The 20,413-nt window shown below is 46.5% G+C and overlaps 1 protein-coding gene across 1 annotated transcript in view; it reads right to left on the reverse strand.

The window, feature by feature from the left end:
- Positions 1–1,393: 1,393 nt before the first annotated feature.
- Positions 1,394–20,413, reverse strand: part of Gpr55 (G protein-coupled receptor 55) — a 63,411-nt gene continuing 44,391 nt past the window's right edge. Inside the window, exon 3 of the mRNA XM_036172740.1 lies at positions 1,394–2,552. Within this exon, the coding sequence (XP_036028633.1) occupies positions 1,603–2,544 (942 nt within the window). The 5' untranslated portion in view covers positions 2,545–2,552 and the 3' untranslated portion in view covers positions 1,394–1,602. The remainder of the gene's footprint in view (positions 2,553–20,413) is intronic.

Raw genomic sequence — 20,413 nt, forward strand, 5'->3', positions numbered from 1 at the left:
CAGCCACCCTGGCCTGGAAATATCTGCCCTTCCATGGTCTCCAATCCAAGGGGAATGACAGACTCGCAGGAGGAAGCTCCTGGGCCTCTACCCTCACTCCTCACCTTTCCTATCCCTCCCTGTCTCAGCCCTTCCTGCCCATCTCCCTTCCTCCTTTCCTCCTTTTCCTTACCCCCCTCCCTCCCTCCTTCCTCTTCCACCCCTTCCTGCTCCTCCTTTCTCCTACATCCTTGCTCACCTCCAGCTTCTGCCCTGTGGGTAGGTGCCAGATTATAGCCATACCTCTGTCTTCCCCCATCCCTCCCTACATCACCACCCCTTCCCCAGCCTCTTATCCTGTGGGGTCTGTTAGTTAGGCTGCCCGTGTCTCTTCCTAAAGACCTGTGTCTTATCCATGTGAAGTCTCATGGGTTTCTTCTCATCCCACTCCTTCCGTCTTGCAGAAACACCCCACAATTTATTCTTCTATCACTTCACTCTCTGGAGCAGCTGAGTCATCGCAAGCGAGGCTTTCAGCTGTCACTGTGAGCTCCCACGCCAGGGTGAGAAGAGCCGCTGAAGCTCTGACACTGGTTCAGCTGTCTCCAGTTTGCCTCCAGGAACCGGCGAGTGCCTCACCACCCTCCTCCAATCCAGGCCTTTGTGCTGCCCAGTGAAGAAAGCCCCCTCTTCCCCTCCAATTCCTGGCCAGCTCCCTAGATGGTGTCACCAGTGCCAACTGCCCAACAAGGACCCAATAAGGACAGCTTTTTCATGCTGCTATGGCTGAACCAAGTTAAGACCAACCCTTTCTCATCCATCCCCTTCATGTTGGTCTGATGACCTAGTTCAAGGCTGTCCAAGACAGAAGGCTGGTCACCTTCAAGACAGCTATTGTTTTTAGGCTCTTGGCCCTGGGATAGCACTACTGGATGGCAGTAGGAGGGAGGACGTCCAGCTCCAGCATGTGTCTCTTCTTCTCGCTCCTTCCCTGGGTATAGTCTTGTTCCTTTCCACTCTGCCCCCATTGGCCCCACAGTGACTCCTGATTCCCCATGACCTGTTTCACACAGCCCCCTCCCTCCATCTAATCCTTCTCAGGGGCATGAGGAGGTTTGGCTGGCCTCTTATGCCTTTCTAGGGCTCAGCCCCAAAAGCCCTCTTTGTCATCATTTCTGTGAGGTCATTGTCAACAGAGCTTCAGAAGGATCTGGAAAATAAGTGTAAGCTCGCTCTATCTAGAAGGCATATTCCTTCCCTATCCCTGTATCTCCACCAAAATGCTCTTGATTCCCTGCCCTGATCCTTTCTCCATCTCTCTCTTCCTTTCTAGACTCTTCCAACAAAAGGGAAAGATGGGAAAGCTGAGAAACACACTTTTAAAGTGACATTTTCGTTTTTGATTCTTCTGCTTCATACATTTTGGACTTAGAAATGAAGAAGTCACCTGGTTCTTTAGCAAACCCCAAACAAGTGTGACATATGTCAGCCGTCCAGGTGCAGTGGAAAGGTCTTAGGGTTTAAAGAACAAAGATGGTACTTAGCGAGTGTCAAAGAAGGATTGGATGTTCCTTATGAGAATTTGGGACCTGGATTTCCTTCCCTTGAGAGGGGTCCCTTCCCTTAACCCCTGGTGTTTGTGGTGTCCTGGTGGACCAGCTGGGCTGTGGAGGGCCGGTGGGCCTTGATGCCCATGCGGAATTCTTTGATGACAAAATAATAGCAGAAAACGTCAAGGCAGCAGTTGATGTTGGAGAAACACAGGGACAGTTGCAGGAAGAGGCTGATGCCCTGCCTGACCCTGCACTCTGAGATGAAGCCATTCCTTACCAAGTACTGCAGGAAGAAGCCCAAGTGTACTGGGAGAAAGGAGACCACGAAGATGACAAGATTGGTAGCAATGGTCCAGATGCAGGCTCTCTGGGTGTAGTCTGCACGGCCCAGCAGAATGTGAATGCTCCTGTAGGAACAAAAGCCCATGATGCCCATGGGAAGGAGGAAGCCAAAGATCTCCAGGGGGAAGAAGACCTTGGCACTCCAGGTGCTGTCAGACATGTTGTGGAAACATTTGTATTTCTCCTCCCCGTGGAAAGTGTAGATGGGGATGCTTCCAATCCATACCAGGATCCAGAGGATGCAGCAGATCCCGAAGGTTTTCCTGGGGGACCGGTGGTGGCTGACTAGGACTGGGTACTGGATGGCGAGGAACCTGTCCAGGCTGATGAAGCAGATGGTGAAGACACTCCCGTACATGCTGATGAAGTAGAGGCACTCCACCAGGGTGCAGAGGGCTGAGGAGGGGGACTCCACCTGTGGCAGGGCCATCTTGAATGGGAGCGAGAGCACAAGCAGTAGGTCGAAGACAGCCAAGTTGATCATGTAGATGGAAGTGGCGATGTATTCTGGCTGCCGCTTCTTCAGGAAGGTGCTGAAGCCTCGGATGGCCAACAGATTGAGGACCAGGCCAAGGAGGAAGGTTGGGATGTGGACGGCCAGCTGCAAGGTACTCATGAGCTTATCCACGGCTTCAAACGAGCAGTTGCTACTTGTATCTAGGCGGCTCATGTTCCTGCCTGCAACACCAACAGTAGAGAAGAGAGTTCCTCTCACCCCCTTGAGCTGATGATGGACAACTAAAACAACTTGGCAGAGAAGGATGAGCATTTAGCAATCCATGCTTAATGCATTGCAAATAATAAACACAGAACAGGGGCTGGGGAGATAGCTTGGGGGTAAAGCATTTGCTACGCAAGTATGAATGCTGGAGTTTAGGTCCCCAGAACCGCCCCCCAAAATCGCTGAATGGGCAGAGTGGCCCACTCATCATACTGTTTCATGGGAAGAGACTGAGCTTCCTGGAACAAGCTGGTTAACTAGAGCAGCCAAATTGGTAAATTGGTGAGCTCTGAGTTCAAGGAAAGAGATCCTGCCTTGGTATATAAAGTGAAGGGTGATTGAAAGAAACACCTGCAGGGGTGGGGATTTAGTTCAGTGGTAGAGCGCTTGCCTAGCAAGGCCCTGGGTTCGATCCTCAGTTCCAACAACAACAACAAAAAAGGAAACACCTGCTATCAACCTCTGAGCAGTACACACACACATGCACATAGACACACACACACACACAAACACACACATGCACATAGACACACACACATACACATAGACACACATACACACAAATACACACACATGCACATAGACACATACAGAGACACACACACACATACACCATAGACACACACACATAGACACACACACAAACATGCAAAATAAATTTTTAAAAGAAAGAAATAAAGAAGAAAAAAGAAGGAAGGAAGGAAGGAAGGAAGGAAGGAAGGAAGGAAGGAAGGAAGGAAGGAAGTCCACTGTAGCAGCACTTACTGGTAGGTATGCTGAAGGGGCTGAAGTAAGAAAATGATGAATTCTGGCCAGGGCTACAGATTTTAAGCTACCTGTGGGGGCACACACCTTTAATCCCAGCACGAAGGAGGCAGAAACAGGCACAAAGATGAGTTTGAGGTTGGCCAGACAGTAATACATACTGAAACCATCTAAAAATATAAATTTAAATTAAAAAAAAAAACCTGGAATTAGAGAGCTGGTTCCATGGTTAAGAGCACGGGCTGCTCTTACAGAGGACCTGGGTTTGATCCCCAGGACCCACATGGAGGCTCACAGCTGACTACCTCCAGTTCCAGAGGCTCCAACGGCCTCTTCTGGCCTCTACAGGCATCAAGCATGCTCATGCATGTACATACATGGAAGAAAAATGCTCACGTACATAAGTGTAAAACTAACTGAATAAAATATATAACAGAGCAGTTACTTTTAATCCCGCTTCCCCAATATCCAGTTACTCTGACTTACAGATGCCTCTTGATTTACAATGGATTTGTGTCCACTTAACCCATTCTAAGTTGAAAATATTGTCAGGAGAAAAATGCATGTAATATATCTAATCAAACACCATAGTTTAGCCTAGCTTGTATTAGCCTGTGATTGAGCAAAACACCTCACACGAAGCCCATTTTGTAATGAAATGTTCAAGATCAATGTGATTTATTGACCATTATACTCACTGAATAGGATGGCTGTATGGCTGTGTTCTCACCCATCATAACCCCAAACTATCAGGACTATTTGCATATCATTCCACTCATTTTCTTATTCTGCTCTCTCTCTCTCTCTCTCTCTCTTTCATACACACACACACACACACACACACACACACACACCCCTACAGAAATGGACTCTTTTGTGCATGAACCTCTCTCCTTTTTCTCAATCAGAGCTCTTACTGAAATGAAGAGCCACACAGGCTCTGAGTCAAGCTGGTTTAAACAAAGAGAGAATTCTGCATCATTGAAAACTGTTGGGCCTGGTGGTAGGCACCTGCAGTGTAAACCCCTAATCCAGAAACTGGCAGAGGGTGGTGCTGGGCAAGAGAATCACACATTGAAGACTAGCTTTGGTAACTGAGTGAGGGCCTGACTCAGACTTTAGTAGGGCCTGGGGATAGAGCTCGGGAATGGAGCGCCTGCCTAGCTTATACAACACCTCTAGTCCAGTAACACTAACAGGGGAGGGGAAAAGAGGGGAGAGGAGGAAGGAAGGGACGGGAAAGTACTGGGGTGCTGTTGGATCAGGTTTCAGATGCTGTTTACAGGCTCCAGCTCCTCTTTAAGCATGGCACCCTCTACTGTCCTTCACCCACTTTCCAGATTGAACAGTTGATGCCACCTCGGACTGCAGGGATGACCCCAATCAGCACATCAAATCCTCCCTGGATACAGGAACTGATTTGCCCACTGGTTCAAGGCAAGGCAGACAGCCTGTCCAGAGGCAATTAAAAGCAATCAGATTCGTGCCTGGGCTCTTTCTGGGGGACTTGAGATGGAAAATAAAATAAAATAAAAAAGTCTGGAGCAGCTCCAGCCTCTGCTGTCCTGAAGAGAAATCCGGCAGGAAAATGACTCTTCATGGAAGAAGGGAATGGAGTGGGGGCCTGAGGTCTGCCTAGGACCAAGAATGCTTTAGACAAGTAGAAGGTAAAGACAAGAGAGCCGAGGCTGGATGGAAGTGTGCTCTCCCAGAGACACGGCCTTGCTCAGGCTCTGACCAGGTCTTGCCACGAGTCTGGCCACTTTAGGACGGTAAGATTGTCACTGTGGGAGTCCGCATAAAGGAAAGTGTTCCAGGAACAGCTTAAAAACAGATATTCAACCCAGGCTCTAGAGCTAGACTCCTAGAAAAATGAAGGAAATAGGACCTAATGCCCACTTCCCCTCCCTCATCCACCTCTGCCCACCTCTCTCTCCTCTCTCGTTCTCTCTCATCCCCTCTTCCAACTCCTTTGAGTGAAGCCAAACTGTTGGTGCACCAGGCTCTAGACGTGGGGGGCGGTGTTCACCGGTGTACATGGAAAAGTGGTTTCCCCCAGCTCTTCTCTTACAGCCTCAACAGCAGGCGCCTGGGGGACAAGTGCAGCTAAGGGCTACTCCAACTCTATTTCTGTCCCACCTTCACAGTCCCCAAGGTCCTGGCTACCGGGAGAGGGAGCCCAAGATGCAAAGAAGGGGTGTCAATGTGGTCTACCACCAGAGATAACCTTGTACTCGTCAGGATGTTGCTTTTAGCTTATGTTATTATATTGGAATTTTTTTATGGCTGAAAAAGGAATTTGGGCATTCAATAAAATATCCAAAGAATCCAAAAGCACATGCCTACATTGTACCCCAGGCTCTCAGTCATACTGTCCAGATGCAAATTTTCTCCAGGAGTTTCCAGTTATAATCATATTTTCATACCTGTACATAAGTATGGTGTCTTAGAAATTTAAAAAAAAAAACATTCTAGCTACGGTTTTGTCCCTTGCTTTTCCAGTGAACAATATTTCTTAGAAATTGTTTCATATGAGTATCTGTGACTCAATTCTCTCTCTCTCTCTCTCTCTCTCTCTCTCTCTCTCTCTCTCTCTCTCTCTCTCTCTAATAGCCTTCCTGAATTTATTCTGTAGATTGAACACCACTCACTCAACCAGAAGCCTATTAACAAACATTTAGGCTTACAAGTGTCTTCCTGGCTCACAAAGAATTCCACATCACACATCCTTGCGGCTTATTTCTTTGCTTATTTCTTTGCTACCTCGTGGCTGCCAAGAGAATTCCCATTCCTTGGCTTTTTCTCATTACTACAGCTTTCTAGGGAGCATGGGAGAGGAAAAGATCTGGACATTTTTGGATGGGAAGTGGTGGAGGTGTATGCATGTGTGTAGACTGAGTGTACAGGTGTGGAGGTAGAGGAGCTGTCAGAGTTCTCTGTCACTCTCTACCTTCCCCACCCCCCTTCCTTTGTTTTTTTGAGACAGAGTCTCTAACTGAACCTGGAACTTACTGGGGGCTACAGATGTACTACACTGTGCCTAGCTTTTATGTGAGTGCAGGGGATGGGATCTCAGATCTGCACTCACACACAAATGCTTTATCCATTGACCCCTACCTCATCCCACCCCAGCCCCAAATTTGGGCATTTTAAAGATCCTAAGTGGAATACCATTCACAAACTCTTTGCAACACCTATTTAAAAGAAAAGCTATACATATAGACATGTAAACATATTCATAGACAGACCCTTTATTGAGTATTATCTGTTAAACATTTAAGGCACACCACTTGACTTGGCTTCTTAAGAATCTTGTGCTTTCCTGTGTATGAACTGTTCTTAGGTTATGTCACAGAGACCCAAGAGAGCACCTCTCCCAGGATGACCTGTGCTGGCTGGTTTTATGTCAACTTGACACAACTAAAGTCATCTGAGAGGAGGGAGCCTCAGCTGAGAATAAGATTGGGCTGTAGGCAAGCCTGTAGGGCATTTCCTTAATTAATGTTTGATGGGGGAGGGCCCAGCCCATTGTGGGTGGGGCTATCGCTGGGTTGGTGGTTCTGGGTTCTATAAGAAAGCAGTCTGAGCGAGCTATGGGAAGCAAGTCAGTAAGCAGCACCTCTCCGTGGCCTCTGCATCAGTTCCTGCCTCCATTCAGGTTCCTGTTCTGCTTGAGTTCCTGCCCTCACTACTTTTGATGATGAACATGTTATATGGAACTGTGAGTGAAATAAATCATTTCCTCCCCAACTTGCTTTTGGTCTTGGTGTTTCATCACAGCAATAGTAACCCCAACTAAGACAAGACCCCTGTGATGTGGTATTTCCGGCAAAGGTCTTGAGTTCAGGTCTCCCATGTAGCTCTGCTAAGGGCAGAATAGCAGAACAGCCCTGCCGCAGGAGGCTTAAAAGAAATGCAAAACGGCAGGCTGTTTCCTCCTGCCAAAAAATGCTCAGAGTGCCACATGCCAATCTCAAAAACAGCTAGTGTGACTTGGAAGCTGCAAGGTGAACTTGAGGGTGGTGGCAGAAGCAGCCCCAAGTCCATTGCAGGACCAAAGGGACAATGTCACAACAGCAAAGACAATAAAGCCGACAACAGCCACCTTTGAGACCACAGACAGCAGAAAACCAAGAACTGCAAAGATAAGTAGAAAGAAGAAAAGACAAACACAGAAAACTCCAGGGATGCACCCACCAAATCAGGAAGAAAGAAACATTTGAGACTTGGGGAGATGGATCATTGGTAAAGTATTTGCCATACAAGCACAAGGACCTGAGTTTGGATCCCTATAACCCACCAAAAAAGCCCCAGCACAGTGGTGTGTGTCTGTAACCCCAGCTTTGGTGCAGGGTGGAGACAGGTGGATCCCTGAAGCCTGTGGCCAGCCGGCCTGAGCTTCAGTTCCAGTGAGAGATCCTGTCTCAAAACGTAAAGGTAGAGAAAGATTGAGAAAAGACACCTGACATTGACCTTGGGCCTACACACGTACATCAGCAGGAGGATCAAGACTGGACTGCACAATACAGTGAAACCATCTGCAAGAGGAAAAGAAGGAGGGAGGGAAGGAGGAAGGGACGAGAAGAACAACAGATAACAAAAGGAGAAAATTGGTCTGTCAAAAGTTTTGATCTAGGCTGCTGGGATGTGTCTACATTGAGACTTTGGAGTGTGTGTGTGTGTGTGTGTGTGTGTGTGTGTGTGTGTGTGTGTATGTATGTAATAGACAAGATTCAGCTGTTGCCACCCCCCAGTAGAAAGGTCCCATTTAAGTTATTGAAAGACTTCAAATGGAGCCTTGTCAGAAGGTGATCTCTGAAGCTAGAAGATGCACTCTCTGCAAACAGACATAAAGGAATTAGGTTGAAAAAAAAATTGCTTCCAGCTAATGGCAAGGTGATTGGAGGGTCTGAAATATTAATCCTCTCAATTTCCTCTGAGGGTCGAGGGGAATTCATCTTTTAAAGAATATTCAAAGGGGGGCTGAAGTGATGGCTCAGTGGTTAAGAGCACTTGTTGCTCACACAGAGGACTTGAGTTCATTTCCTAGCACCCACATGGAGGTTCACAATGGTCTGTAACTCCCCTGCACATCGGACACCCTCTTCTTGCCTGTAGTACACATATACAAGCAGCAAACTCTCATACACATAAAATGAAAACAAATACATCTTTGTTTTCTTAATTTTTAGGAGGTTAATTTTCTTTTTCTTAATTTTGAGGGGGTTGAGGATTTTTTTTAAAAAGATTTGTTTATTATGTGTACAGCGTTCTGTCTTCATGTATGCCTACATGCCAGAAGATTGCACCAGATCTCATTACAGATGGTTGTGAGCCACCATGTGGATTCTGGGAACTGAAGCCAGTGCTCTTAACCACTGAGCCATATCTCTAGCCCCATCTTTTTTTTTTTTTTTTTTTAAGAATCTTTAAAAAAAAAAAAAAAAAAAAAAAACGGGGGCTGGAGAGATGGCTAGATGGCTCAGTGGTTAAGAGCACTGGCTGCTCTCCCAGAGGTTCTGAGTTCAATTCCCAGCAACCACATAGTGGCTCACAACCATCTGTAATGAGATCTAGTGCCCTCTTCTGGCCTGTAGGCATACATGCAGACAGAACACTGTGTACATAATAAATAAATAAATCTTAAAAAAAAAAAAAAAAAAAAACGGGTCTTCACAGGAATATGGAAAAAGGCATAAATGTACTCTGGGAAAGAGATGAAACAGCTATCCTTAGAGAAGAGAAGTCACTTATAAAGACCAGCTCATACCCAACCGAAGGCCTGGAGCTGTGGCACCTTCTGTCCCAACCAACCCAGGCCTGCAGCAATCCACAGACCACACCGCAGGTGACCGAGTCCCTCCAAGTCAGAAGCAGATGCTAAACCAGCGCTAGACATCCAAGAAGCTGATGGTAAACAAAGCGTAAAGTATAAGATTTCAATTTTTATTTTATATTTACAGTGTGTGTGTGTGTGTGTGTGTGTGTGTGTGTGTGTGTGTGTACATGTGCCACAGCAAGTGTGTGGAGGCCAGAGGGCAACTTATGCAACTGGCTTCTCTCCTTCTTCCATGTGGGTTCCTGGGATTGAACTTGGGGTGTCAGGCTTGCCTGCAAGCCCCTTTACTCTCTGAGCCATTTCACCAGGCCAAATGTAGGACTTTTTTTAAAAAAAGAACCTTCAAGTGACTGCTGACTACTAAAAATAGGTATCTGTGAGAGCAGAAGGGGGGGGGGGCTGGCTGAGAAGAGAAAGGGGAGTCAGCAGGATGCGTGAGATAATGGGGGTGAATATGATCAAAATACCTGAATATATATGAAAATGTCATAGTGAAACCTGTTATGTATGATTGATACTTGCTAAGTTCCGTGGTTAAGTCAGAACATCTATCTTCAAAATCACCAAAGAGAAAGAGAAAGAAATGAAAACATCAGACTATTCACACAGAGTAAATACAACCAGGAGAGAACAAGGCACAGAAATGATAGTAAATATGAAACATCCAGACTGCTCTCTCCCAACATTCTCAGTTCAGTTAAAAAAAAAATATTATTCAAGCCGGGTGTAGTGAGGCAGGCTGATCTCTGTGAGTTCGAAGCCAGCCAGGGCTTCATAGTGAAATCCTATAAAACAAACAAACCAACAACAACTAACCAGAAATATTATTCAACTCTGCTCTTATCCAGGACACACAGGCATCACTGTGTTCAGTATGACAGTCCCATGACAACAAAGAAAACAAGCAAGCAAGCTCTGGAGCCCCGGAATAATCACCCCAGCACTGGGAAGGCATCTGGGGGAGAGGGGGAGGGGAGGAGAGTGGGGAGGGGTGTGATGGGAATACTCCGATACTCTACTCGTGGGTGACACTGGCATAATAAAACCTACTACTTCGCACAACAGATACACGCTAATAAAAATGTATATAAACAGAAAGGGGAGAAAGGGTTGTTTTCAATTAATAAAGGGAAAATACTCGCTGGGAGTGTAGCTCAGTGGTAAAGCATTTATTTGCCTGGTGTGCCCAGGCCTTAGGTTGAAGCCCCAGCACCTCATAAACTAAATAAAAGAAGGAAACGGAGGTAGAACTGTGAAGGCCAGCGTACAGTCTCCCGCACAAACCGCACGGTACAGAAGCAGGTAAAGACAGAATTTAGAGGTGTGCTAACCAAGGTGAATGGTGCAGAGACTTTAACGGATTCAAACAGATCAAGCAGAAAAAGCAGAATAAAATTAAATGTACAGTATAGTTGATACTACTCAACAGTTCTCGAGTCTGGTTTTAAGCAAATAAGTAACCTATTTTTACCCTTATATACCCAAGAAACATTGGCCAAAATGGATTATCTGTCTAGCAAGAATAAAACACCCATCCAAACACCAAGGTAGGCCCGGTGTGGTTGTGTATGTATGCCTTTAATCCCAGCATTTGGGAGGTAGAGGCAGGTGGATATCTTTGAGGTTGAGGACATACATGGATACATAGATACATACATACATATATACATACTCTGGTCTACTTTGAGAGTTCCCGGCCAGCCTAGCTACATCGTGAGAATCTGTCTCAAAAAACAAAGCCAAACAAAACAAAAAGCCAAGGCAGAAATCATGTTGTCTATATTCTCTGACCACAAACAAAAAGTATAGAAGAAAAATAATTGGCTGTTTAAAACTAAAGTGAAAACCAGGGAAGAAAACGCTTGAGATGTGGTCACGAATGCAAGACATTTTCTATTTGTTGTTTAAAAGTTAATTCTCATGATGCAGCCCAAGCCATTTGGAGGCAAATATATTGCCCTGGCTGTTATTTTATACATACATACATATATATAGTTTTTCGAGGAAAAAAAGGGAGGGGGAAACTAAATAAGTGAAGCAATCCATTTGAGCATTTAGAAAAGTGGAGGAAAAGTCAGTCCCAGGGGAATCAGGAGTAAAAAGAAGAAAGATAAAACAGAAATACCAGAATCCAAAAGTGAAGTAGGTTAGGGGCAGACATTGCCTCAACCATGGACGTATGTCTAATGCAATCCTCCGCTAGGATCAAGAAAACAAACTGAAATGTTTATCTAGAGCTCAGAGAGGAACGAGGAAGCTACAGCAAGAAACACTGTCTGTCCGCCGTGTGCAACCCCGCAAAACCTCACAGCTGAAGACGGACAGCATGAAGCACCAGTTACCAGAACTGGACAAGAAGGAGAAGCATCCACTAGACGAGTAATCATGAAAGAGACAGCGTGCCATCAAAGATTGTCCAGGAATCAGGCACTACTTACTTTAGAGTTTCAAGCAACTGGTGACCTCCATGTGCTATGAACTATGTCAGAATACAAGATAACATTAATGAGTGTCTGCTGTCAAGCTTGATATGTGAAGCACAAAAGAGAAAAGCCATCCTAACTGAGAGGCTACCAGGTAGAGTTCAGTCTATTACAATTAAAACCCTGTAAATAAGTCAGATCTGTGGCAGAAATAGGAACTAGTTCCAACTGGGACAACGCCTAGCATTGTGATCACATCGTGAAAGTGGAATGAAAAGCTAGTACGTAGTTTTCCATGACAGTTAGTATGACAATTGATTAAATGAAGAGATGGAAAGTGCTCCTTAGAATGATAAGGAGTAACTTGCTGATACCGTAGCAACTTTGTGTTTAATGGTAAAACAATAATAAAAGCATTCTTATTGAAATCAGACACCAGCACTCAGATATCCCGGATAATGTACATTTGGCAGATAAAATGAGGCATCCTCCACCCCGGAAAAAAAAAAATCAGTAATAAAGGTGCAGTCCAGTGAGTTGAGACCATTAGATCACCTTGGTAAGAAGTAACTTGTCTTCACCCTACAGTAGGCGGCCAAAGACACCCAGACTCTAAGGAACTACATTTGACAAAGATAAAGCAGAGGGGAAAGCAAACTGCTTATAACAGTCAGAAGATGGGAGGGACTGTCGGTTTAGGATAATTGAAAAGGGGAAGGCAAGGCCCAAGGTACAATCCCCCCAAAAGAAAGGAAGAGCAACGTGGTAGGGGTAGGAGTGGGGAGCACATTAAGAGTTGGCTCAGTGGTTAAGAGCACTTGTCGCTCTTACAAAAGACCCAGGTTCAGTTCCCAGCCTCCCTCGGCGGCCCCCACTCCTCGGTAACTCTAGTCCCAGGGAATCAGAAGCGCTCTCTCTTCTGAACTCCGTGAGCACCTGGCACACATGTACAAACATACATTAGGGAATCACTCATGCACATAAAATTATAAAATAAATAAATTCTTAAAAATTTTAAAGAAAAAGAACAGCATAGCTTTGCAGAACAGAAATTTTCTTTTAAAATTTTAAGATAAAATATTATACTGAATAAAACCAAGTGCAACACTTTTTTTTTAGATAACAATGTCTTTTCCTTAAGGAGGAGATGCTTGATAAACAGGCAAAGGACACAGAAAAGGATTTACTGAGAGATAAAATGTTTAACAAGCCTAAGAAGCCAAGCAAGAACTCACCAATACTAAAATGAGTGTGCAAGCCAGTACATAGCACACAACTTAGAAAATCTGATTAATCATGAGCCACAAAAACCATCCTAGTTTTCTATGTAGTAACTCTTAGACTTTCAGCAAACTACACAAAAGAAAAAAAAGTTATGTAGAGAATGTGTTCTTTTTTTGGCATTTTTTTCTAATAATAAAAAAAATACACTCACTAAAATACTAAGCAATGGTTAATTTCACTACAGTAAATCTACTCAATGGAAAATTTTTTGATGCTATGTTTATGCTGACTGGGTTACATAAAAACCCACAAACTATAAAATTATACATTCAGAATGATTGCAACTGTGATTTTTAAAAACCCACACACAGAGAAAAAAAAAAACCTAGAAAAAAATTCCGTATACCAGACAGTGTTGTACTCCAGAGGTTGGATGGTAGGCTTTCTATTTATTATTTTTTATGCATATTTCTAACATAATGATACAAGAAAACACAGAAACAACATAAGATTCCTTTAAAAAATTACATCAAGCACCAGGAACAGTAAATAATAAAAACAGCTTTTGAAACGAAGTGTGGCCTGGATTAACTTGAGGTGTGACCAGGGTGTGAGAGTCATACAAAAGGAAGAGATGTTCTGAACCGCCTGGGCTCAACTGAGGGGGCATAGCCTTCCCAGGTCAGAGAGAATCATTTTGTTGTTCGTTAGTTAGAGGCAGTGTACTTCTTGCTGTCCTGGAGCTCACTATGTAGACCAGGCTGGCCTCAGACTACAAAGTTCCAAATTTATCCATTATTTTAAACTGTTTTTTGTTTTGTTTGTTTTGTTTTTAGTAGCCGGGTGGAAGGGTACATTTCGGTGGCCCTAACACTCAGGAAGCTGAATTAGGAGGATCTCAATTAAGGGCAGTTTGGGCTATTTGAGACTCAATCTCAAAATAAATAAATAAATGAAGTGGGTAAAAGTGAAGATAGCTAAAATGTAATTCTCTCAAAGTCTGGTGAGCTATTAAACGATATTAATGCAAACATCAGGGTTTTGATATTTTCCAATTTGATATTTATGTTAAGTGATCTTATCTATTTTGAAAATACTAAAAGAAGAGAAATTTCTTAATGAAACCGAAATTGAAAAAATAGCCTCGATACAAAAGGGAGGGGCATAACTCTCCTGCCATTAACACAGATACAGTAAATAATTTTAATACCAATATCCTCTCTGATAAAGAGCATCCACTTAGCCGGGCGGTGGTGGCACGCGCCTGTAATCCCAGCACTTGAGAGGCAGAGCCAGGTGGATCTCTGTGAGTTTGAGGCCAGCCTGGGCTACCAAGTGAGTCCCAGGAAAGGCACAAAGCTACACAGAGAAACCCTATCTCGAAAAACGGGAAAAAAAAAAAAAAAGCAGCCACTTAAAAACCCAAATATCTTTTATGGATAAGAAACAGAGAACAAAAAGGCACGGGCACACTAAAATAAATGGCTCTACCTCTCTTTATCGGACTTGTAGTATGTGAAAAGAGAAAGAAATGGGAAATTTTTTTCTAGTCAAAAGAACTGCCAGGGTGGCAGAGAGCCTGCAGTGGTAATAACTGTGACAAATAATGAGATCTGAAACACTGAATTTATGTTCCAGTGAGCACAGTGAGGAAATACAAGCTGGGAATGCCAGAGATGCAAAGTAAGAGAAGGGAAAACTGCATTTAGCGACCGTGGTGACTGACCCTAAACATGTCATTAATCAAGCAGAGACGGCAGAGCTCTGGCCAGCCGAGTTCGCAGGAGAGCGAGCAGGGCACAGAGGTTGGAGCAGAATTTGAAGTCAGGGAGTCTCTGTGGACAGGAGGGTCCCACGCTAAGTCCCCACTCCAGAGTCCAGGCGGTACTCAAGAGCAAACTGTTTCGACGCTCCTTCTGGGACCACAAACGGTTTATCGGAGCATCTGAACCTCCACATCCACAGACCCTTGACTAACACGGAAACGGCTTTTCCACATCTTCTTGCACAGTCTCTTAAATGATGTGAGTCAGAGATAAAATCAGAAGTGTGTGGCTGAAATATTGGAAAGGAATAAACACAGAAGGAGTTGCAGCAAATGAGAATTTCTAGATTTTCTTTCCTGTATGCAGGAAAGAAAGAAGCGAGATGAACCCAGACTACCCTGCCACAGTTTAGAAGAGGATCAGGGCCTGCAGTTGACTTTCGGCTCTAGTCACGCTGGGCCCCAAAGCTGGCTGGTGGCAGGGGCTCCAGGGGAAGGGCTGCAGAACCCAGAGCTCCTGACCCATGGAGGGGAGAGCCCACCCTCCGGGGCTCAGGACACGGTCCACAGTGTGACTTCACAGGGCCGTAGGACGAGTAGCCACCAGGTGCTTCAGGGAGCCGGCCTGCTTTGCTGTAAGTACTTCTGAGAAAAAAGAGGCCTCACTGTGAGTGAATGAGCTCCCTGACATTAGAGGTATGCAAGCAGAAGCAGGAGGCCAGCTTATCCAGAAAACTATAGAGAGAATTCACATACATTCTTGCTGCAGGATATTTTTGTTTGTTTTTAGCCCTGAAATTGAATCTTTTCTCAACATAGTGCTGCTTTCTAAAGTTCAATAAGGAGAAAAAGTATCCACCACAAGGAAGACATTGGCTTTGAGCTCTAGTTCATGTCTGACTCTATCAGAGGACATGGCTTTGCTGGCCTGTCCATAAAACCTTGCTTAGTCCCAGGAGTTTGGAGTCAGCTTCGCCACACTAGCTCTTACCACCGGCTCCTCCACACAGCAATATAAACAGTGACAACTGTAGCCCCTGTGTCCAGGGTGCCCCCATATGCCACACTGGGGCAGGCAGAAGCTGCATCTTCACAGCTGAGACTGAGAATCCAAAGTTGTAAGACTCGACACCAACAACACCTCCTTCCCCACAGTGGTCTGCGTTTTCCACACCTCACAGGTAACGGAAACAGTGCGCACACACAAGAATGTTTGCAGGCCAAGAAGATATCCATCCCCTAGACCACAATAAGCTTGCCAGTGCCCAGCCACTGCTCTAGACAGACCTCCAGGGGTCTGGACAGAGATGGCACCTCCCACCATGGGGAAGCCCAGATGGCATGGCTTCAGGAGTTCAGCTGGAGGAAGTTCAAGCATTCTCTAGAGCAGTGCCAGCCATGCATTTTCCTTGCTTGAAGCCCTAGTGTCCTGGAGATTCCCAAGTTAGAATGCAAATACCAACCCCAAAGCAGCAGAAATGAGCGTGCCTGCGCTTGGTTCTGCAAACCAGGGTGCAAGGACACAAGGAGGGACCTGAGATGACGCAGTCAGTAAAACACTCGCCTTACAAGCAAGAGGTCTCAAGTTAGATCCTCAGCACCCACATAAAAACTAGGTGAGCCCCTTCCATGCCAGCTCTGGGAAGACAGAGACAAGAAGCTCCTAGAGCTTGCTGACTAGCCAGCCTAGTCAAATCAAGGAGCCTCAAATTCAGTGGGAGATCCTGACTCAAAACATAAGGTAAAAAGCAATGAAGAAAAACTTGAAACATTGACTTCTGGCGTCTACCCACCCCCCCACCCCCACATACATACATATGCACGCACAAAGCAGTGCAGGTAAGTAGGGCTGGGAGGGTAGTTTAGAGAAGTGAGATCTGATTGGCTATGTGCTAAGTGCTCCACAGAGAGGGTGGGATACATCCTGGATGCTTTGAGAATTGTGCACATTTTACAAATGAGGAAAATAAGGCTCAGAGAGTCTGCCCAAGGTCAGCTAAACACGGTGGCTCAGGCCTGTAATCTCAACCCTCGGCAGACTGAAGCAGGGAGATTGCCATGAGTCCAAGGCCATCCTGGGCAACGTAAGGAATTCTGTCTTCATCTGTGGGACAGAGTAAGTGCTAAAAATAGAGGAAAAATTCAGGCAGACAGAGAGGGACCAACTGGGACTCACATCAGACATCATACTCCTGGTCATCCATAGGATTTGCCCTCTGTTGGTTACGTGGGGACTACTAGGAATCACTGGTGGGCAACAGGGCAGTGTCCCTACTGTCCAGTAACGGTGCCATGATGAGAACCATATCTTCTTTGCCTACGTAACACAAACTCACACAGAAACGCATCCTTGAGAGGGTCTTACTAAAGAAAGAATGAAAGGCAGGCAGGCAGGTGGACTGATCTGTTGCGGTGACTAGTGACCCCTCAGGGGAGCAAGAGAAATGAGAAGAACTTTCCACGAGGCTATGGGGGTATGAGCACACCCCTGCTCTACCCCCATCTTGAACAGCACAAACCGGCAGATATTTCCTGACCTGTCCTCACTGTCAAGGAAGAATTTAGAGTTTTCAGGGTTCTAGATGCCAGTGTGTTTTCTCTCCCAGCCTCTCCACGAGACGCTTGGCTGGAGTTCAAGAATGATCCCATTATAGGATAGCAGTCTGAGCCGACCACTTGCTTGCCAGGGCCCAAGTCTCATCACTTACTACCCTCAAGAGCCAGTAAAAAGGAGACTAATAACCCTCCATCCCCAGAGAGGTAAACTGAGGCTAAGTAAATGATACAAGTAATAAGCGGCTGGGTCTTGGCTCCCACACCCACCCGTGGCTCATGAGGAACCTCTTGCCTAGGGGTTGTAGGACCGACTCCTGAGAATATGTAATCTCTGGTGCTTGGTGATTTCCCAGCAAGATTTCGGGGGAGTGGACTGTGGGCCAGTAGAGGTTAGTGTCACGCAAGCCAAGAGGGCTCCGGTGCTGCCTTTGGGGAGCTTCCCCCACCCCAGCCTGCAGCCTTGACTCAAATCTGGAGGAAGTTGAGGGTTCGTAGAAAAATGTCAACCATTATCAGGGACAAACCGGGTCTGCCTACTGTAGGCTGCTGCTGTCACGGAGTACAGTGTACTCAGGGGCAGCTGCTGCCTGTAACCCGGGGGAACCCACTGTTCCAGGACAGGTGTGGACAGAGCCCAGACCTTCAGGAAAGCAAGATCGGGTCAGAGGCGCTGGGCCTCAGTTTCCCTTAGTGCCCAGAGACTGTTACCTGTAGGTGGTCCAGTGCAGCCGACTGAGCTCTGAGGTACCATTTCCCCAGGACCAACCACCTGCAAGCTCCCTCCTGACAGAGCCACTTCCCCCCTTTGGGCCTGAACTTCCTTGGGGGGGGTGTGGGGGGGGGTGCAGGGGTGGGGCCAGAGACTCCCAAGCAGCTCCAAAGTTAACCTGTTTGGCTTAGGGACTCTTCCTCTGGGGCTTAAAAAGGGGTTCGATGGGGTCCACACCCCTCTGAGTAGAGCTAGAATGTTGGGCAAGCAGAGAGAATTTCCACAAAGTGGGTCCACTCTCTTCTGTCCCTTAGAAGTACACTCACCCAGTTTCCAAAAACAAAAATTAAAAAAAAAAAAAAAAAAGCCAAGAATGGAGTAGGCCATGGATGTGAGGGTGGAGGATGAGGAGTGTAGGCCTGGTATGTTTTCTGAAGAGAAGGAAGCTTCTCTCCCCTGACATTCGCACAAGAGCATCACTCGGGAGCAGAGAGCAGTTGAGGAGGGTCACCAGGACATCCAGCACTTTTGGTGTAGGACAGGGAAACACTGGCCAGAGAGGAGAGCACTAGGGGAAGGCTTCGGATTTAGACCATGATTATGAGCAAGTCCTCATGATCCAGCCTGTGTCAGACCCACACAGGTGTCTGCAAGGACAGTCAGCAGATACTTCCCTGGGGCCCTTCTTCCCAAGAAAGCTGAGCCAGCAGCTGCAGGGTGCTCAGCAGGGAGCCCTCACACATTCCAGGCAATTAGGAAAGCCTGGCTGATGTGCAGCCTGGCAATGCAGCTAGCTCTTGTGTCAGGAGGAGCCGGGGCCCCTTGGAGTGTCGAGGCAAGGCTATTTTTACAGATCATGCACACTGTGACTTTCATGTTGTCTACAGGAATAGAAACTCCCCAAGGTGGGTCTGGGTGATTCATATCGGTACATGGGTGCTCCCTGCATAAATATCAGCTTCTGTGGGAAGCAGGGGTCCTCCAGAGCTCAAGCTCCCACTGTTCAGTGAAGTCATTGACAGATCTGTGATAACCCTTGCTGCCACTGATTGATCACCCTAGGCTGTGCAATGGTAACACCAAGCACTCTGTCCTGGGACATAGAGACTAAACTGCCGTAGGAGCCAAGATAGGACTCTGTGCAGATCTTCTTTAAGTGAGGAACCTTCCGTGTCCCCAGGCACACCCTAGCCAGAGCCCCGCTACAGGGCAAAGCAGAGCATCTAGACCAGGGCAGCAAGAACAGGGCAGCCAGGAGCTTGACAGGCAGGAGACAGATACAAAGATGTCTATTACCCACCATGTTGTCCAGAGCCTGGGTCTGGAGACACAGCAAGGGGTTCAGTCAGCCCTGCTGCTGCTCCTCAAACCGGGGCTCACCCACCTCCTGCTATTGCTACTTTCTTTCTTTCTTTGTGTGTGTGTGTGTGTGTGTGTGTGTGTGTGTGTGTGTGTGTGTGTGTTTTGGGGGGAGGTAAGATCTCATGCACCCCAGGACTGGACTTGGACTCACCTCACCATACAGCTGGGATTACCGGTGTGTACCATCCCGCTTCATATATTCTTTTTAAAAAGAATATGCCTTGCTGTGGCTTGCTATTTGAATGCTTAAATGCATGGTCATGAGCCAAATATACACATGAAGACATTTAGTACAGTTATGTAGTCATTGGCCTCCTGAGCACTCTCTAAAGCCTGGAAAGATGGAATGTCTCAGTAGCATTCCTACAAAGACCTGCACAAGGCCCACCCATGGCTCAGAGCCCTTGCTCTAACTCCCTGAATCCCTGTGGGACCTGTAAAAAATCATAAAAAACTTTCTCAGGGGTTTCCTAAGCCTGGGATCTACTTTGATCCACCCTACCCTCTTGTTTCTAAGAGCAAGCTAGGAGCTTTGACCCCTGGGATGGGTTTCTGCCTCCTTTCAGAGGGGGCTCTACAGCGATGATGCTGTCACACATACCTCCAACTTCATCAAGTGCATCAGGCATCGTGAGAGCTCCAGGAAGCAGTTCCTTCTAGGGCGGAGAGCCAGTCCTTTTGACTGCTTGCCAAAGAGCCACTCCACGTACCACATCCTCTCCTGACACTGCTCCATTCACCCCTTCAGCTATCAGAGGCCCAGCACCCACGCTGAGGGACAGACTTGCCTATGCAGGGGTTTAAGCTGGGCCAGGTGGGGAGGCACGGAGCAGGACAGGGCCATGTTGGGGAGAGACCAGAGGCACAGAGAACAGCTCAAGTGGTCTTCTCACACACAGGGGTTGTTTGGCATTCAGAAAGGCCAAGGGTAGGGGGTGGGGCTATCACTGAGGCCAGGGTTGAGGGTGTCTATGTGTAGCTGAGATCCAAGGATCACAGGGAACAAGAACAGAGGCTAGAAGCCTCTAGGAGTAGGAGCTGCTCTCAAAGGTCCCCTTGAACAAATACATTGAACAGGAACGTCATATTGGAAGTTGACCGATAAAAAGGAAGCCTTGGATGCTCCTCCAGCCCTTCTCTGCCTCTGCTCCATGGATAAGGCAGCTCAGGGGCTG

This window comes from Onychomys torridus, chromosome 23 (assembly GCF_903995425.1).
Source record: "Onychomys torridus chromosome 23, mOncTor1.1, whole genome shotgun sequence".
NCBI lineage: Eukaryota > Metazoa > Chordata > Mammalia > Rodentia > Cricetidae > Onychomys > Onychomys torridus.